This window comes from Sus scrofa, chromosome 6, assembly GCF_000003025.6.
Source record: "Sus scrofa isolate TJ Tabasco breed Duroc chromosome 6, Sscrofa11.1, whole genome shotgun sequence".
NCBI lineage: Eukaryota > Metazoa > Chordata > Mammalia > Artiodactyla > Suidae > Sus > Sus scrofa.
The window spans coordinates 150,361,769-150,382,258 of record NC_010448.4 but is presented as its reverse complement, the minus strand read 5'-3'; the positions used below and the strand labels follow the sequence as shown (position 1 = coordinate 150,382,258).

The window sequence follows — 20,490 nt, the reverse complement described above, 5'->3', positions numbered from 1 at the left end:
GTAACTTCTAGGTGTGCTTCAGGATTATAGGATTTTAAGCTAATAGCTAAATCACCTTGAACAAGCTCTTGAGTGACAGTTTCATCATCTGGTGAAAGTACATTACACCCAGTTATTCTGAAATTTAACTGAGATTCTGTGCATAAAGAGCTTTGCAGAGTGTTTGGCACAGAGTAAGCAATCAGTAACTGGAGGCTATCATTAATTAGAATTAACCCGAAAAACTTCCACGAGGTGTAAAATGTTTTCTTTCTTGTCAACGCTGTACTTAGAAGATGTCATAAATCTGTTATTTAAACAATAGTGCCCTCAGAAAATAGCAGTTTCTCAGAAATAGGATAAGTCACCTGAAGTGCAGCGTAGTCTTTCTAATCACTTGGCAAATTTTCTCTGGAATGTGTTTCCTTAGAGATGAGGAAATATAAAAACTGTTGATATCATTGGAAGCTATATACCTTTTGTTTAAATAGTGAAATTGTTTCATACACAGTTAAGATCTGAGAAAAGGCAAAGATTATTCTCTCCTGAAACTCAGAGGGCTGCTAATGTATCATTTCTACAGCCGAAAAGAGGCTTTGTTTTTTTTTTTGTTTTTTTTTTTTTAATCCGGAAAGATGCACTTTTCTTTTAGATTTAATCCGGTAAAATCAGGTTTCACTCTATCTTGGGTTTCTTGTTTTGTTCCCAGTTTTCCACTGGGTAACAGTCTCTCCAGAGGCCCCTGAACATTGGCAGGGAGCTGATGCCTTAGCAGTAAATGCTACCGTTGTTGGCAATGGAAAAAAACATCGACAGCAAGCAAGCTGCCTCGCCTTTCTACTGCCAGGGCCTCTGAATATTCAGAAGTGGCACCATGAAAGATATAACTTGAGATTTACTCTTAGGTAAATTAAAATTAATGACTTGCTTTTTTCATTTGGACTGCGATTTTTCCCTCTTAGAATAGTAGTGCCAAGGATTCTATCCTATCAAAATGGAGGGTCACAGCTAAAAAGCAGGCATATTCATAAACATGAAACAGCTCAGTTTTCTATATGCTCAAGCTTTTGCTAATCAAAAAAACTTAAAAAAAAAAACAAAAAAACTTCAATCACGTTGAAGACTGGAGCCCACCTTAGAGAAAGTGTCCTAGCAGTCAATTAATGGAAGGACTACTTCCATTCAGGGCTCTGTGATTCAGTGCATCCTCATGGAGCGTCACTGTGGCAAGCTCTGTGTGCAAGCCGGGGGATATCAGGATTCCAAGAAAAGGATACCAGTTCTTGCCCTCACAGGGTTTAGCTCTGTTCAGTAACTGTTGCATGCCCGCACTGAAGCTTCCACCTGACAGGTGGACTTGACTTTGTGGGTGGAGTGCAAGTGCGATCAGAGAAAAAATTTTAAGCCTAGTGCCATAGAGTTCAAAGACAGGAAGGTTTGATAGGTTATGGTTTAGGAAAGACTTTTTGAAAATAGAGGCCAGGCACAGTGGGGAAGATATTCACAAATAATTACCTGAGTGCCTAGACATTGAATCAAGCATATTTCATGCATCAGCTCATTTTCAAATTGTGATTTAAAGTTCCTTACTTTATTCAGTTCATTATAATAAACTGATGAGCAAAAAAAAAGTGATCATGCTAGATATACTATTCTGTAGCCAGGCTTTGTCATTTAATACATTTTGGATATTTCGTATGTCATTAATGTATGTTTTTTCACATTACTCCCAATGACTACGTGGTTATGTATATATGTATGTGTGTGTGTGTGTGTGTGTGTGTATGTATATAAGAAAAATAAAGCCATGAAGTATTAGGAGAAAATATATTATCTAGAGGGTGGACAGTTAAAATGTTTTTTATATTTTTGGAGCAGGAAAATTAAGAGAAAACTAAGAGACTTCCCACATCCCTTCTATCCTCACACAGGCACAGCTGCCCTCATTACCAACTTCCCTCTCCAGATCAGTACATTGGTTACAAGTGACCCAGCACCGTCACCCAAAGTCCACAGTTTACATTAGCACTCAGTCTTGGTGCTGTACATTTTATAGGTTTGGACAAATGGATGTTGGCATGTATCCATCATCATAGTATCATACAGAGGGTGGACGCATTTTAAAACACATGACACTGGGGAGTTCCCACAGTGGTGCAGCGGGTTAAGCATCCAGCGTTGTCTCTGAGGTGGTGTGGGATCGATCCCCTATCTGGCACAGTGGTTTAAGGATCTGACGTTGCCGTAGCTCCAGCCCATGGGTCACAGCTGTGGCTCAGATTTGACCTCTGGCCTGGGAACTTCAAATATGCCCTGAGTGTGTTCAAAAAAGGAAAAATAACCCACGATATTGAAAAAGGGAGAAATCTTAACAGAAAAGACAAGTAATTTTAACACATAAAAATCCTTTGAGCATCAAGATTACTGTAAATAAAATTTTGAGGCATTATTTAATTCTCACAACAGTTCTATGAAATAGATGCCTACATTCCTTTTAAAGAAGGAGAAACTGAGGCACAGAGAATTGACAGTATGGAGATCACTGGATTTCTGGGAGACTGATTATCTTAAGAACAAAAGCCGACAAAATGAGAGGCGTAGTGAAATGTAGTTCAGGTTTAGTCTTGGTAACAGCCTGTGATACGAATCCCAGCTTTACCACTTGGAAATGGTGAATTCCATCCTTTGAAGGGTTTATTTCCATATATTTTCTCAGTTTAGCTATTATGACAAAAATGATACCTTTTTCAGACGTGTCTTCAAATGCAAATGTTCAGAGACATCAAGGACAGACAAATTAGATGCTAATTACAAAAAGTGTAAATCCCTTTTTACTATTGTTTATATAGTGTACTCTATTGTCCTTTAAATAGAAATTATCAAGGCCTCAAATAAGGGTAGTATAACATAGGTCATTAACTACTTATTGAAGAGATGAGGGAAAAAACCAAAACTGTATGAGCTTTTATCAGATGGCTGAAATAAAATAAAAGATTGCTTATGACTATCATCATAGTTTAGCAGTGGGAAAATCTGGAGTGAAAAAATTTAGAATACAGATGTTTTTAGATCATACTTAGGTGAATTCAATCAAGTTAAAAATCCCACCGCATCTTGCATAAGAGCAGATGCCTCATTGATTGGTTATGTAAAATGTTTCTGTGCAGCTGATCTAATATTTGACTTACAATGAAGACATAGTATTTATGTCCCCTGGAGTAACAAAATTTATGCTGTGTAATAACTTGACACGTTTACAGAATCACGTTTAATGGGCCCTTCAGAGCTCTGATGGGTACCACAATTTGGTCTGCTTTCCACATTTTTTAGGAACCTGGAAAAGCGATAGGAAATGAAATATTTATCATAAGGTTTTTGCATCCAGCTCAACTACTGCTCTCCAGTTTAGTAAAGAGTCAAAAACTGTAAGTTCTTTATCAAATGCATTCAAAGCTAAATTTATAAGATCTTAGTAGCTGCTTAGAATTCGTGTTTGAATCCAGATTGTAGAGAAAGATTTTTAGCATTAAAGAGTCCTTCATCTGCCTACTTAAAAAAGAATGGACCTCATTGTTTAATTTCAAGTATATACACATATACTTGGACACATGTATAAGTATATTCCTATATATTTCCATACAAAATATACTCATTGCAATCTTACAAAAAAAAATTTTGTTTTGCCCATGTAGATAAACAATCAGATCCTGTATGGAAGAAGTCACCAAAATGCATCTGCCATTATTAAGACTGCCCCCTCAAAGGTCAAGCTGGTTTTCATCAGGTAAGAGAGAGAAATCTGATTTTCTAAAGCTTCACATCTCTTCTGGAGATGTTCTTATTTGTGTGAGACTGTTTTATCTTTGGTTCGTTTAACAAAATCACTGTATTCTAAAAATGCATTTTCCTTCTGTAACAACACTTTCTAGATTGTTTTGATTTTGAGATGTTATTTGTTTCCTGTGATAGAACTGTTAGTCGGGGCTGGTATTTATATTTTCCATTTTTAAAAATTCTTCCCTTCCTGGATCTTCCTGATTATCCTCTTTATAAATATAATACAGCATTCTAGCTTCTCCTCCTGTCACCATCACTCAGTACGTTTGCTGGCTCATTAATGCCTTTGTTGAAAAGTGGGCAGGAACGCAGAACCCAGGAAAGTTTTAGGTACTTCACAGTTAAGAGTGCTGATAAGAAATACACAGCAGAGGGGACATGAGCTCTGCTGTCTGAATTGTGTGGTTGGTGAGGCTCCACATTTGCCCATACCTCGTCTGCTTGCTGACTGAATCCTTTTGGCATAAGTGAGTCAGGATTGGGACTCTCCTTCTGTGTAGCCATCATTGCCTCATCAGCAGTGGAATGAGGTTGGATTCCCTGTTGTTGGACCGAAGTGACATAAATCTGAATTATTTTTACGGGATGCAACTAACCCTGTATGTTAACTGTCCCTCTGTCTTTTCCTTCTGGGCTTCAGATATTATCTGTAGAATGGGGGTTATAAAGTGCTTGCCTCATTCATTGTGGTATTTCAAAAATTAGAAATGCTTATCATGAAGTTCCCACTGTGACTCAACAGGTTAAGAATCTGACTAATATCCATGAGGATGTGGGTTTAATCCCTGGCCTCACTCACTGGGTTAAAGGATCCAGCATTGCCGCAAGCTGCAGTGTAGGTTGCCTCCGAAGCCTCTTGGATCCTGCATTTCTAGATCCATGCCTAGCCTTTGAACCTCCATATGCCGCTGGTGCAGCCGTAAAAAAAATAAATGCTTACCACAATGTTGAGCATAGAGTAAAGGCTTGAAAAAGTGTTAGCTGGTCCTTATGGTGGTGATTGTAATTCTTCCTCTTCTCAGTAGTTACTTGTCAGTAAGACCTGCTTATTATTCCCAGGAGACGACTGGGACTAAGGAGTAGTTTTATTCCCAGAGATGGGCCCTAATGCAGGTGATTGAAATATTCCTTCCCATGCCATCGCTTTAGTCTCACAGGCATTGCTCCTCTGCTCCTGGAGAAAGCCTATGTTGATACCCTTTTCTTCTGCTCAGTAACACTTCCTAGATTTCCAGGTTTTTTGGGTTTTTTTACTTTTTTTTTTTTTTTTCCTAGAGGAAGAAACCTTCCTTCTCATCTGTCTTCATGTATTAAGAAACCTCCTCTGGCTTACTTACCTTGAAGTCCTCTGTTTGGCACCAGTCTCTTTTGGGGGGAGATTCTTGATCCTTCGTGTAGCTAGAGGTCACAAAGTTAGAGTTAGATGTAAAAGCATGAACAGACTTGAAGAAGGTTCAGCCACTCGAAAATTTAAGATGTCCATCAATAGAAGCCCACACAAGTAAAGAGTTGAACCATGTAGGCTTGAGAACTTTGTATAAAGTGGTTTGAGGCTTACATAAGAAGACATTATGTAGCACTCATTGTCCACACATCAGTGCTTGCAGTGGTGGCCAAAAGTGCAGCAAAAGATGTCATTAACATGATTGTTTACTTCTTCAGCATTTTTGGGGCCTTTATTACTCACACTGAGTCATCCCATTTTAAAGAGAAAAAAAATTGAATAGATTCCAAAGGAGATCGTGTAATGCAATTAAGTAGTTGGGAAACAGAAGCCCTCATCTTTAAGAAAGGGTAAATGATTTGAAAGTATTTAGAATGCAGAAGAGAAAGCTGAGTAGAATTTTAATAGTAATAAATCCCCAGTAGTCTAGTGTCTGATGGTTTCAGTTTTGATTTTTGAAATATCATGCTTCTTTCAGAATTTCATGTCATCTAATGATGAACCTTTATTCCATGGTCATTAAATTATCATGCCTAGCACATAGTGGGTATTCAGAAAGCTTTACAGAATAAATTTCCTTTTAGCTCCTATTGAGCAATCCAGATTACTTACTGTCCAAGACAACAATCATAGTAAGTTAAACTTATTTTGTGGATTCAAAACCACATATAGATAGATTACTCATTATTTTGCAAAATTTCTCATACATTCATACCTTAGTCCCTTTTCCCACTACCTTTCCAAATTATTTAACTAGGAAGATTTTTCTATATCTTCTTTTGTAGGAAGAAAAATGATGTAGGCATGATTCTGAAAAATCTATTGTCATAACCACTTTTAGACCAAAGGAAAATTAGTTGAATCAAGAGTGATGTATGCACTGAGCACAACCTCTTGTTTGATCAGCAGATATGTAGCTGATAATTTGTGTGCCAACATTAATTAGTTAATGCTTCAGTTTCCATAGGGAAGGAACTAGTCATCCGACTGAGAACTCTCACCTAAAAAGAATTCAGTAATGAATTCTTTTCTAAAGCAAGACTGAACTCAAAGGCTTAGAGATGAAAAAAAAAAGAAATCATGAATTCACCCCACCTGGGTTTGAAACCCACTCTGTGATACCCTAGCTGTGTGAGCTTGGTCAATTTCCTGAGCTATAGTATGGGAATAATATAGCTATCTCATAAATTATCTTGTGTATTAATACATATAAATTGCCTGGCAGTATGGACTCAATCTACAGGGCTGGCTGCTATGGTGATGAGATGGTGGTGATGATGTCCATGGCAGGACACCGTGGGGAGGGAGGGAGGCCGGAGGTCAAAGAAAAGGAAAGAAGTAGTCAGGGAGGATGAAAGAGGAGGTTGGGGAAAAAGAATGATTTCTCATATGCTTTGCCTACTTCTAGACTTTTTTTTTTTTAGTAAAGCACATTCACAGTTTAAGGATGCTTTGATTAACATCGTAATGATTAAGTATGGGAAGAGATAGCCACAGACATTACATACAGACATTCTGGTAAATGTTAGAATAAGAGACATGGACACAGCCTGCCTAAAACATCTAGTTCTCTGTCTGCTGTCCCTTCGCTGCTGATGCTTCCGCATTGTCGTTGTCTTCTTTTTTTTAAATGATGACCTCATGTTCTAATGAGGAGTAGAATGCTATTTAGTTTAGAAATGTATAAAGAGAAGTCTAATTAACAGGAATTATCCCCATGTCAATAAAATATAACAGATTTTACTGAGGTAAGTAATACCAAATAGGGTCAGAATTTAAAGCACTTAAGAAAATCAAAGCATAAAATATTTACTGCTCATCAGCTCGGTACATCACGAGTAAGAGTATGATGGTAATTGGTATCCTAACCATGTGTGGTTACCTGTGCATTTTAGATGCTACCCACACATCATCCTCACTTCTTCAGACTGTTTGGTTCATTGCTCATTTAGGTATTTCTTTCAACCTCTGCCTATGCATTACTTTTTTCAGACTATTGCTACCAGAACCCTAATTTTGTCGGTTTTAGAGCCAAATCCTGAAACAATTAAATATTGATTTGTTACCAAGTTTCAGGAAGTTAGCACTTAAGTCATCTCAGTACAATGGATGCAATTATACTTTTCTTTAAAATGGCATAACTTGCTTTGTGTTATATAATGTTACTTTAAAAACTAATTTTTATAAATCGTGTATCTTTGGTTAGTGTTTCTACTTGGAAGTACTAACTCCCTCAGTTGAATTTTTTGTTTGTTTTTTGTTTATTTGTTTGTTTTTGTTTTGCCTTTTAGGGCTGCATGCATAGCATATGGAAGTTCCCAGGCTAGGGGTCGAATCGGAGCTGTGGCTGTCAGCCTATGCCATAGCCATAGCAACATCAGATCCAAGCCACTTCTGTGGCCTACACCACAGTTCACGGCAACACTGGATCCCTAACCCACTGAGAGAGTCCAGGAATCAAACCCACAATCTCATGGTTCCTAGTCAGCTCCGTTTCTGCAGAGCCACGACGGGAACTCCATCTTGGCTGAAATTTTTGATTCCCTGTGCATTTCCATTATACAGAAATTTTTGGCTTTTACACCTCAGCAACTCCTTTCAAATTTTCTTGACAATTGAGATTAAAAATGGGAACTGGCCACGGGTTTGAGAGAATGATTAACAGTAATGACAGAAAGCTGTTAAAATATGCTGCAGGCAGCATTTTAATTAACTAGGGCCTTTAGTCTGCAGTGATGTGCATTTGTTTGATCAGGTCCTTGTCATATTCTTTTAGCACTTGTATTTATTCGTATACTAATTGATCTATAATTCACAAGAGGTCTTTGAGTCATTAGGGAAAATTAGCAAGTGATGCTAGGTACGCATGATTTACATAATCGCTTTTTGGCCTTTTCCCCCCACATCGTTAGATTGTGGACAATTCCGTAATCATGTAGTTGTGCCCGATAGCACACATGGACTCTGGGACACTAAATTATTCTACGGTGGATCATCTGGACGTGTATCACAATCCGGGATCTTACCGTGTACCACCCATGCAGTTCTATGGGTTTTCCATGCCGCATGATTCCCTCTACACAAGCACTGCATTTTCAGTACAGGAGGAATGCTGTATTAATAACGATGAAGAATGAATTGCTGTGTTTGGCAGTGCAGGGATCCAAGGAGATTAATGATCTTGCCTGCAGCTCCTGTCATACCTTCCCCCACTATCGAAAATTAAATGTCATGTATAACAACTCACTCTCCTTTACTTAATTACATGTGGAAAATGTGTACTGTGAAAAACTCCTGAGGCTAAAGGAGGCCAAATGAAACTGAAACCCTTGGAGAGATTTAGTGCTATAGCTATAAAGACCTACTGAGTGAGTGTGGACTCACCATGGGAGCCACAGGACTGTATCCATCCATTGAACATGTCTTGTTTTTTTTGTAATTAAAAAGAGTGTGACCTATAATCCTCTGGCCATGTCCATAAAAGAGGAGGTTGATTTGAAATTAACGTGAATGTCAGAGTAACTCCAGCTGAGTAAGCCAATGGAATACTTGTTTTTAACATCTTTGTCATGTTCTTGATCCTTTATATCTAGGTTGGGTGGTTGTTGTTATACATGTAGGCATGATGCTTTGGTTTTAGTTGTTTTTTTGTACCCAAGGCATGTGGAAATTCCCAGGCCAGGGATTGAACCCGTGCCGCAGCAGTGACAACACCAGATTCTTAACCTGCTAACCCACCAGCCACCTTTTTATATCTAGTTTTGATAAATAGAAAAAGATTGTAGGAACAAGTATGAGTTTGACTTTCATAGATATTCACACATTTACTTGACAAGCATTAGCTGAGTGCCACCTTGTGGGGGTGCTGTGGAGCAAGTGACAGATAACACAATCTGTCCCCTAAAGCAGGAAGCAGAGAGTAAAACAGTCTGGTACCTTACCCAGTGATGTAAGTGATGTGATACTGCAGGAAAATATGGGAGACACATCTAACCTAGTTTTGCAGCCTTTGTAAAGGTGTCAGCCTTTGTAAAGCTCAGACCTGAAGTCAGCAAACTCATAGCATGGACAGCAACCTAAACATTTCTGGAATTGGGTGTTATGCCCAGTGTACCTGCATGTTTATCTCTAGGAGAAAAGCAGTCCATCTCTAGGAAAGTACTATTGGATGAATACAGCTAAGTATGTCATTTGTTTTGATACCTGTAAGCAAGCGTCTTTATCACTCTCATGGACCATTAGAGAATGCAGTGTCCCTTTTCAAGTGCACATAAGTAGAATTTATAAGACTTTTACTTCAAGAACAAGGTGGAATTGGAGTGTTTTGTGTTTTGATCTTTTGTCAAAGATGTGGGAATTTATACAGCCACATAGGAAACATTGCCCCTTTCAGTCTATAGTAACCTTGGGAAGCTGTATATTTAATCCAGTTATCATTTCCACTGGGTCGTACATTTCTGGAATCATCTTGAAAGCCTGTGACATTCTCTTTTGAATATCTACAGCAGACATACATTTTCCTCTTTTGAGGAGTGGTTGGAGTTAGATAGCCTGAAATAACCAGAAATTTTATAGGGCCATTCATGAATTAGGTGAATTCAGTCAATTAGGTAAAGTGTTGCTACCAAACACCAAGCCCACCTTTCTTGTAGGACTTGTTATCTTTGAAAACCAATTTTAATATCTCATGAATAGAACTGCTAATTTTTCATTTGCTGCTCCTATTTCTTAACATAGTATCAGCTTGTGGTAATTATAACTATTTGCCTCACTTCTTTGGGCCCTCGAAAGCACCTCATTGTGATGGTCAGGGATGACAAGGGCATTTTTCTCCCTCCACCTTTTGTCTTCCCCCCCCGCCCCCCCGCTGATCAATACTTTTACTCCTTTCCCCATAGGATGTCTATTTCCTTTGATAGGCAAAGATACACACACACACACACACACACACACAATGTATGTAGTGTGGTGGAACAGTAAAAACAGTAAATCTATCTTTCTCTATAGAAGCTGAAGGAGCCAGATCCTTCTCTCACTGCCAAGGTGTGGCCAGTGGGTGGTCCTGCAACCTAAATATGGACAATGTGATACCTTAGACTTAGAACAGGAAGCAGATAATGTGAGTGATTTTATTTGGATGGTATTTATTCAAGGAGCCACAGGGCCTTGATGAGAGGTTCCCAAAATGACGTCATTCTGCATCCAGCTTCCTTGTCACTGGAGGTCTCTTAGTTCCTATCTGTTCCAAGTCTGAGTACAGAGTCTGCCTATGTTTTGTGAGATCTGAATACCCCTCTAATTACCTTTTGCTTAATTGCCCTAAATTCATTTCTATTGCTTGTTGCCAAAGAATCCTCATGAATGAGAAGGGTGGTAAGAGTTATCTGAACAAATCATGAGCAACCAAAGTGATTTCCCTCTGCACCTATGCTTGTCACATGTGGGCTGTACCCTTGATCCTAAGAAGTTTTTATATCCTTCAAACTTATTTAGCAGAGCATAGACCTCCCTCTGAACAAGTCTCTACCAAGGATCTCCAGTGTGACATGTTGCCATTGCTGCTGGCTCTTGAAATGAGATTGATTTCAGAGCAATCAGGCAGGCTTTTTGCCAGACTTATGCCTGTGAGAAGAGTCATCTTTCCTTGCACATGGCCTTATGGTGAGGGCTGGATATCTTAACAGCACTTGGACTTTGCCAGCCAGGGTAACGAGAAGAATGGCTGTGGGTGTCTACCATGCTGTCTTTAGAAAGAATCTCTATGAGAAACTTACTAGGCTGTCCAGTCCTAAAGTTCCCCACACTAACACTGCCACCAACCTACACTATCAAGTATTTTATGACTGGCAACAATTACTTAGAACTTGCCTGGGGCCACCTTTGTAAGATGTGGGTCTAGATGCTCAGTTACTCCCAGCAGCCCTCCTTAGTGACTGGCACTGTTTGGAATGCCAAGTAGATAGAGTTCATAATCCCACTGTCATTGGACATTTATTTCAGATTCAGTATATTCAGCTATGTTGGTGGTTTCTCCCTGTTGGAAATCAGAAACTGTTCAATGTACTCATAGAGTTAGAAATATCTCTTGGTATCTTTTCAGAAAGGAGTTTTGTTCCCACTGAGATGTAGTGATTTGTTTTATATGTTACTTCTGGTTCATTTACATGGAGCTTTCCTGGCCAAATGTTAGTATGTCATGTTCCAATTAATAGAGCAAATGCAGTATTTCTTTTTTCTGTCCTCAGCTGCCTCTCATCACTGTATTTAGTACAGTCAGAAAAACATTATCTAGGCAAGTTTTGTTGTATTTATCTGTTCCTCATTAATACAGCTTGTGTGTGTGTGTGTGAATGGACCTAAACAAATGTGGTAGCCCCTAGATTGTGAATGGACCTAAACAAATGTGGTAGCCCCTAGATCATTTTATGAACAGGTTGCAGAAAATGAAATCAGCTCACTCAGGAATCCAGGTTGAATTCAGGCATATAACTTTTACTTTCGATATATTGCTGTTTTTTGGATATGAAATAAGATTCTATGGGTTTAGTGAAGGTGAATTTCCAAATGGCAAGACCAGAGCAGTCCTGAAGATAAAATGCTTTTATGTGATATTCTAAATAATTCAAACATATTCTCATCACACTTGTATTTTTTGTCCTAATTTTTAAATTTATGGTAAAATGTGCATAACATAAAATTCACCTTATTAACCATTTTTAAGTGTACAGTTTAGTGGCATTAAGTATAGTCACATTGTTGTGCAGCCATCACCAAAATTCTTCATATCTTGCAAAACTGCAACTCTGTACTCATTAACAAATAACACCCCATTCTCACCTACCCTCCCCCCTGCTCCTGACAACCATCTTTCTACCTTTTGTCTCTGAATTTAACTATATTAAGTACCTTATAAAAGTGGAATTATATAGTATTTGTCTGTAGTATTTTTCTGTCTGTTACTGGCTTATTTTATTTAGCCGTAATATTTCTAAGGTTCATCCATGTTGAAGCATGCATCAGAATTGCCTTCCTGGAGTTCCCATCATGGCTCAGTGGTTAATGAATCTGACTAGGAACCATAAGGTTGCCGGTTCGATCCCTGGCCTTGCTCAGTGGGTTAAGGATCCAGCGTTGCCGTGAGCTGTGGCATAGGTTGCAGATGTGGCTTGGATCCCACATTGCTGTGACTGTGGCATAGGCCAGCAGCTATAGCTCTGATTAGACCCCTAGCCTGGGAACCTCCATATGCCACAGGAGTGGCCCTAGAAAAAGCAAAAAGACCAAAAAAAAAAAAAAAAAGAAGAAGAAGAAGAATTGCCTTCCTATTTATTTATTTATTTATTTAGTCTTTTGTCCTTTTTTTTTTAGGGCCACACCAACAGCATGTGGAGGTTCCCAGGCTAGGGGTCGAATTGGAGCTGTAGCTGCCAGCCTACGCCAGAGCCACAGCAACGCCAGATCCGAGCCACGTCTGCAAGCTACACCACAGCTCACGGCAACGCTGGATCTTTAACCCACTGAGCAAGGCCAGGGATCAAACCCGCAATGATTCCTAGTTGGATTCGTTAACCACTGCACCACGATGGGAACTCCTGCCTTCCTTTTTAAGGCTGAGTGATATTCTATTGAATGTTTATCCATTCATCTTTTGAGAGACACTTGGGTTGCTTCTTTTGACTATTGTGAATAATCCTACTGTGAACATGAGTATACACATGTCTCTCTGAGACCACCCTCAAGTCTTTCCATCTATACCTAAAGGTGTAATTCTATTTTTAATTTTTTGAGAAACCACTGTATTTTCCATAGCAGCGGCACCATATTACATTCCTACAACAGCAGACAAGGGTTCCATTTTCTACACAACCTTGCCAATTCTTGTTGTTTTCTATTTTTTTTTTTATATTAGTTATCCTATTGGCTATGAGGTGGTATCTCAGCATGGTTTTGTTGTGCACTTCACTGATGATTAGTGATGTTGAGCATCTTTTGATATGTTTATTGGCCATTTGTATAACTTCTTTGAAGAGATATCTTTTCAAGTCCTTTCTTTGCCGATTTTTTTTTTAAATAGGTTGTTTTGTTATCACTGTTGAGTTGTAGGAATTCTTTGTGAATTCATTATCAGATGTATGATTTGCAAACATTTTCTCACATTCCATACGTTGCCTTCCACTCTGTTGACTGTGTCTTTTGATGCATGGAAGTTTTTAATTTTATTGTAGTCCAGTTTATCTCTTTGTTGTTGCTTGGGCTTTTGGTGTCAGATCTAATATATCATTGCCAAATCCAATGTCATAAAACTTTCCCCCTATGTTTTCTTGTAACAGTTTTACAGTTTTAGCTCTAACATTTAGGTCTTCAATCCATTTTGAGTTAATTTTTGTATATGATGTAGAAGGATCCAATTTCATTCTTTTGCGTGTGGATATCCAAATTTCCCAGCACCATTTGTTGAAAAGATCTTTCTTTCCCCATTGAATGGTCTTGGCACCCTTGTTGAAAATCATTTGACCTGACATGTGAGGGTTTATTTCAGGACTTTCTATTCTATTCCTTTGGTCTACATTCCTGTTTTTAAGCCAGTACTACATTGTTTTGATTACTGTAGCTTTGTAGTACATTTGAAGTCAGAATGGGTGGGACCAGCAACTTTGCTCTTTTCCAAGATTTTTTTGGATGTTCCAAAAAAATTTTAGGATGGAACATACTTTCACTTTTTAAAGGATGAGAAATACTCCTTGGAGATATCTCAGATCCTGATAAATGAAAAGTTATGGAATCACACACACACACACACAGCCCATTACATCAGATGTGTTTTTTCTCCTCATTCAGACATTGTTGTCCTGGACTCATCATTTTCTCCTCATATTGCACTAATCTTTCTTTTGATCACAATTTATAGCATTCTTTCAAAATTTATATTAGAGAATATTAATTCCCTCTTACTTAATCTTAAGGAATCAGTCAATGGTTGCTGGACTGATGCTTCAAATAACATGTACTGAGATCTCTTACTACAATTTAGTTATGGTTACAACTTTGACGGATAAGGAATAGACAAAGAAGGTTTTATCAGCAAATCCCTGTGTGTGGCTTGTATGTTCCAAAACGCAGTGACATATTCTTAGAAGAATAGAATGAGGTTGCTGCGAAAAGCCATGTAAGTAGTTTAGAAATTCAGAGAGAGAGATAGAGAGAGATCTGCTGGGAAAGTTGGTATAGCAAGAGCTAGTTAATGCTACCCAGATAGATTTACATAGGATAAAATTAAGTCTAAACCACATGAACAAATTTAATTCAAGTATTTATTGAGTACGTACTGTATCTCTGATGGTATATAAGAACATGGAGTTAAGTAAGAAAATCTCCAAGAATGTCTAGGACATGCAGATAAATAACTATACATCATGCAAAACAAGCACTAACAGGGGGAACTCTATAATGTTGGATTATTCAGATGCATTTGAGGCTTAGTTGCAGAGAGGGTTTGCACAGTTGAGAGTGGAGTGATTTAGATTGACCAAAACATAGAGAAAGCAGAACAAGGAAACTAGCAGGGTCACTGTTTTCACACTATAGGCAACATGAAAAGTACATGAATTAATATGGAGATATGACCCTGGAAGAAAAGAGAAAATAAAGATGAAATCTTTAGAATGAAGCCTTTAGATTTGATGATTTCTTTGGGTATAAGTGTTGATGATTGAATGAATTAACAGTAACTGAGGACTTAGCACCTATTAATGTAAGCATCTAAGACTGAATATAAAATATTAAATGGTAACTATTGTTATTCTGCTGCTTTACTATTCTGACATTTATATTACTTCACGATTCTATTGGAGGATATTATTCTAATTTTATAGATTAAGAAAAAAGACTTTTTAAAAGTTTAGTATCTTGCTTTCATCTTACTGGTGGAACTGCAGATAGGACTGTACATTTACCTAGGTCTGCTTTGGACTGGATTTCTTTCCAGAATAGCACATAGTTGTTTTATACTGTATATAATTATGAATTACTTTTAAGTGGGATATACTTTATACTCACTGCAATATATTTTAAGTGTTAAGTTTGTTGAGTTTTGAAGAGCATATGCCTGTGTAGCCATCATCTAAAACAAAAACATAAAAAGGTCATTCACCCCAGAACATTTCCTGGTGTTCCTTTCCAGTTAGATCCCCCAGAGCCACCAACACTTCTGATTTCTGTCACCATAGATTAGTTTTAACTATTCTCGAGCTTCCTGTAAATAGAATTAAACAACATTCATTATTTTGTGTCTGGTTTCTTTCATTTTATATAATTTTTGGAGATCTATCCATGTTTTGTATGTCAGTAGTTCCTTTAACTGCTGAGAAATATTCCAGTCTATGAATATACCACAGTTTGTTGATCCATTCTCCTGTAGGTGGACAGTTACGTTGTTTCCAGTATTTAGCTATTCTGAGTAAGATGCAAGCATGACTTTAAAAAAATACATAGAATATGGAGTTCCCATCGTGCCTCACTGGTTAATGAATCCGTCTAGGAGCCATGAGGTTACGGTTCGATCCCTGACCTTGCTCAGTGGGTTAAGGATCTGGCGTTGCTGTGAGCTGTGGTGTAGGTTGCAGACGTGGCTCGGACCCTGCATTGCTGTGGCTCTGGAGTAGGCAGTGGCTATGGCTCCAATTAGACCCCTAGCCTGGAATCTCCATATGCCGCGGGAGCAGCCCTAGAAAAGGCAAAAAACAAACAAAAAAAAAATAATAATTAAAAAATATATATGGAATAAACTTGCTTGGAGCATGTTTGAATCAGTGTAGATTTAGTTGTGTTTTTTTTAATGATTTTTTTCTTTATAGTTTTCAGTGTTCTGTCAATTTTCTATACCACAGCAAAGTGACCCAGTCACACATGCATGTACATTCTTTTCCTCACATTATCCTCCATCATGCTCCATCATAAGTGACTAGATATAGTTCCCAGTGCTATACAGCAGAATCTCATTGCTTATCCATTCCATATGCAATAGTTTGCATCTATTAACTGACCCCAAACTCCCAGTCCACCCCACTCTCTCCCCCTCGGCAACCACAAATCTATTCTCCAGGTCCATGAGTTTCTTTTCTGTGGAAAGGTTCATTTGTGCCATATATTAGATTCCAGATATAAGTGGTATCATATGGTATTTCTTTTTCTCTTTCTGACTTACTTCACTTAGTATGAGAGTCTCTAATTCCATCCATGTTGCTGCACGTGGCATTATTTTGTTCTTTTTCATGGCTGAGTAGTACTCCATTGTGTATATATACCACATCTTCCTAATCCACTCGTCTGTGGATGCACAATTGGGTTGTTTCCATGTCTTGGCTGTTGTGAATAGTGCTGCAATGCACATGTGGGTGCATGTGTCTTTTTCAAGGAAGGTTTTGTCTGGATATTTGCCCAAGAGTGGGGTTGCTGGGTCATATGGTAGTTCTATGCATCGTTTTCTAAGGCACCCCCATACTGTTCTCCATAGTGGCTATACCAGCTTACATTCCCCCCAACAGTGCAGGAGGGTTCCCTTTTCTCCATACCCTCTCCAGCATTTGTTATTTGTGGACTTGTTAATGATGGCCATTCTGACAGGTGTGAGGTGGTACCTCATACTAGTTTTGATTTGCATTTCTCTAATGATCAGGGATGCCGAGCATTTTTTCATGTGCTTGCTGGCTATCTGTATATCTTCCTTAGAGAAATGTCTATTCAGGTCTTTTGCCCATTTTTCAATCGGGTTATTGATTTTTTTGCTGTTGAGTTATGTAAATTGTTTGTATTGTTTGTATATTTTAGAGATGAAGCCCTTGTCCGTTGCATCATTTGAAACTATTTTCTCCCATTCCATAGGTTGTCTTTTTTTTTTTTTTTTTTAATGTTTTCCTTTGCTGTACAAAATCTTGTCAGTTTGATTAGGTCCCATTGGTTTATTTTTGCTTTTATTCCTGTTGCCTTGGGAGACTGAGTTAAGAAAACATTTGTAGGGTTGATGTCAGAGAATGTTTACTTATGTTCTCTTCTAGGAGTTTGATGGTGTCTTGTCTTACGTTTAAGTCTTTGAGCCATTTTGAGTTTATTTTAGTTCCTGATGTGAGGGTGTGTTCCAGTTTCCTTGATTTACAGGTGGCTGTCCAGTTTTCCCAGCACCACTTGCTGAAAATATTGTCTTTTTCCCATTTTATATTCTTGCCTCCTTTGTCAAAGATTAATTGACCATAGGTGTCTGGGTTTATTTCTGGGTTCTCTCTGTTGTTCCATTGGTCTGTATATCTGTTTTGGTGCCAGTACCACACTGTCTTGATTACTATGGCTTTGTAATATTGTCTGAAGTCTTGGAAAGTTATGCCTCCTGCTTAGTTTTTGTTCCTCAGGATTGCTTTGGCAATTCTGGGTCTTTTGTGGTTCCATATAAATTTTTGGATTGTTTGTTCTAGTTCTGTGAAAAATGTCATGGGTAATTTGATAGGGATTGCATTGAATGTGTAGATTGCTTTGGGTAGTATGGCCACTTTTACAATATTAATTTTTTCCAACCCAGGATCATGGAATATCTTTCCATTTCTTTGAATCCTTTTTAATTTCCTTGGTAAATGTTTTATAGTTCTCAGCATATAAGTCTTTCATCTCCTTGGTCAGGTTTATTCCCAGGTATTTAATTTTTGGGGGTGCAATTTTATTTTTTTATTACTCAATGAATTTATTACATTTATGGTTGTACAATGCTCATCATGGGGTGAAATTTTAAAAGGTATTGTATTTTTATATTCCTTTTCCAATATTTCATTGTTAGTATACAGATATGCAACAGATTTCTGAATATTAATCTTGTATTCTGCTACTTTGCTGAATTTGTTGATCAGTTCGAGTAGTTTTGGGGTTGAATCCTTATAGTTTTCTAGTTTATAGTTTTCTATATATAGTATTCTGTCATCTGCATACAGTGACAGTTTTACCTCTTCTCTTCCAATTTGGATACCTTTTATTTCTTTTGTTTGTCTGATTGCCTTGGCTAGGGCTTCTAATACTGTATTGAATAAAAGTGGTAAGAGTGGGCATCCTTGTCTTGTATGCTTCAGTAACTAACAGCCCAAATCTCAGTGGCTTAAAACAACAAAGGTTTATTTCTTTCTCATGTTTACATGAGGCTCAACAGGGGGGCTTTTTGCTCACTGTGGTCATTCACGTACCCAGGCAACAGAAGTTCCATCTCAGCATGTGTCTCCATGACCACTGATGCAGAAAGGGAAACACAGTTAATCAAGTACTGGCTCAACTTTAAAGGTGAAGAAAAGTACAAGCCAGAGCATTTATGAGCAGTGCTAATAACTATCACAGAAGAGGACTGAGGGAATGGTACTCCCTTGTGTTATTCACCACCCTGCCTGCCCCACCAAGCACAGTGAATATTTTAATGCATTTTATAGTCATTCATCTAAGGGATGGTACTGCAGTTGTAGCACTCAGCATTTAAATATGAAAAGTTGGTAGGATCAGTGTGAGCAAACTTAGAACCCTGCATGCATCTTTACCCCAAAGAAAATTGTGCAATAGCTTTAAAAGCGTAAATTGCAACCTAGTAGAACTTCTCCTCAGGATGGGTCTGGATAAATAAGAGCATATATTTGTGGCCTTGGAATAGGCTACTGACATGGGAAACATTGTAATAGTTTAAAAGAATAGGTTTTTAAACTAGACAGCTGGATTTTAATCTCAGCTTGCTATGTATTAGCTTCGTGACGTTGGTCAGGTTGCTTAATGTCTGTGTAAAATGAAGCAAGTAACTGTAACTACCACATAGAGCTGTTGTGAAAGTTAAGTGAGTTAACGTGTAAAAAGCATTAGAATAGTGATATGTGATAACTCAAAAGTTATGTTTATGGTGCCCATGTTTTCCAAATCAAAAAGTTTTGTTGTGTATTACTTTTCTCTCGCTATATAACAAACTACCACAAATTTCATGGCTTAAAATAACCCCGTGTATGAACTGACAGTTCTGGAGGTCAGAAGTCAGGCTGAAAAGGGCTGGGCTCTCTGCTGACTGGTTGACAGGGCAGAAATCAAGATGCTGACCAGGCTGATCCCATCTAGAGCCTTGAGAAAAATCCACTTGCAAGCTCATTCTTGTTGAAGTCGGTTTCTTTGTCGGTTCTTAGATGGAGACTTCTCCTAGCTTTTAGAGGCCATTCAGATTTGTTACCATGAGGCACCTTTCACCTTCAAATCAGAGATGGCACTTCTGAGCTCTGACTTTCTGTCTCTGACCTCCAGAAATTCTCTAGAATGCACCTAAGTCAACCTACTCATTTAAGAGATCAGGACAGTGAGGCTCTGTGAAGTGAAATCTCCAGATTTAAAGGGCTCATGTGATTAAGTCTGGCCCATACTGGTAGGGTCCCTTTATCTTGAGGTCAACTGTGCTGTAGAATATGACTTATATGAAAGTGAAATTCATCCTGTTCGTAACCTGTAAGACTTAGAATTCTGCCTAACACATGTTGTATGATTTTTACCAATGTGAATATATTTTTATAATGAAATAGAATTGAAACCAGGACCTAGAATATGTGTTTGCCATATATATAAGTATATTCTACAAACAAAGAACTGAAGTGGGTGTGTTTCTAGCATCCTTTTGGAGAAAAACTAAATTGACAGTCCCTAGATAGAAATTCCACCATTATAATTGTCTGTTTACTTAGCTATGTTCCTCACTAATTGCTAATATCATCAAAGGCAGGAATCATGTTTTATTCATCTTTGTATTCATAGTATAAATATTTGTTAAATAAACAAATGAATATATTCAAAATAAATTTAGAACTATATTGTTGAGTTTCAACCAATTAAACTCCAGCCAGCTTAAATTAAAAAGAGAACGTATTGTAAAGAACACATAAATCAACTGTAATTTAAAAAAATTTTTTTTCTGGGGGGGTGGCTGTACCCACAGCATGTGGAAGTTCCCAGGCTGGGGGTCTAATCGGAGCTACAGCTGCAGGCCTATACCACAGTCACAGTGGTATCCAAGCCACATCTGTAACCTGCAACACAGCTCATGGCAACACTGGATCCTTAATCCACTGAGGGAGGCCAGGGATCAAACCTGCATCCTCATGGATCCTAGTCAGGTTCTTTATCACTGAGCCATGATGGGAATGCCTTAATTTTTTTTTTTTTTAAAGAAGGCAGTACTATCTTGT

The 20,490-nt window shown here is 38.1% G+C and overlaps 1 protein-coding gene across 5 annotated transcripts in view; it reads left to right on the top strand.

Annotated features, from left to right (window-relative positions):
• PATJ (PATJ, crumbs cell polarity complex component) overlaps nt 1-20,490 on the top strand; it is a 356,852-nt gene that overhangs the window by 223,307 nt on the left and 113,055 nt on the right. For all 5 annotated transcript variants that reach the window (XM_021096559.1, XM_021096561.1, XM_021096558.1 and 2 more), the window contains one exon: nt 3,672-3,763. In XM_021096559.1, the coding sequence (XP_020952218.1) occupies nt 3,672-3,763 (92 nt within the window). The remainder of the gene's footprint in view (nt 1-3,671; nt 3,764-20,490) is intronic.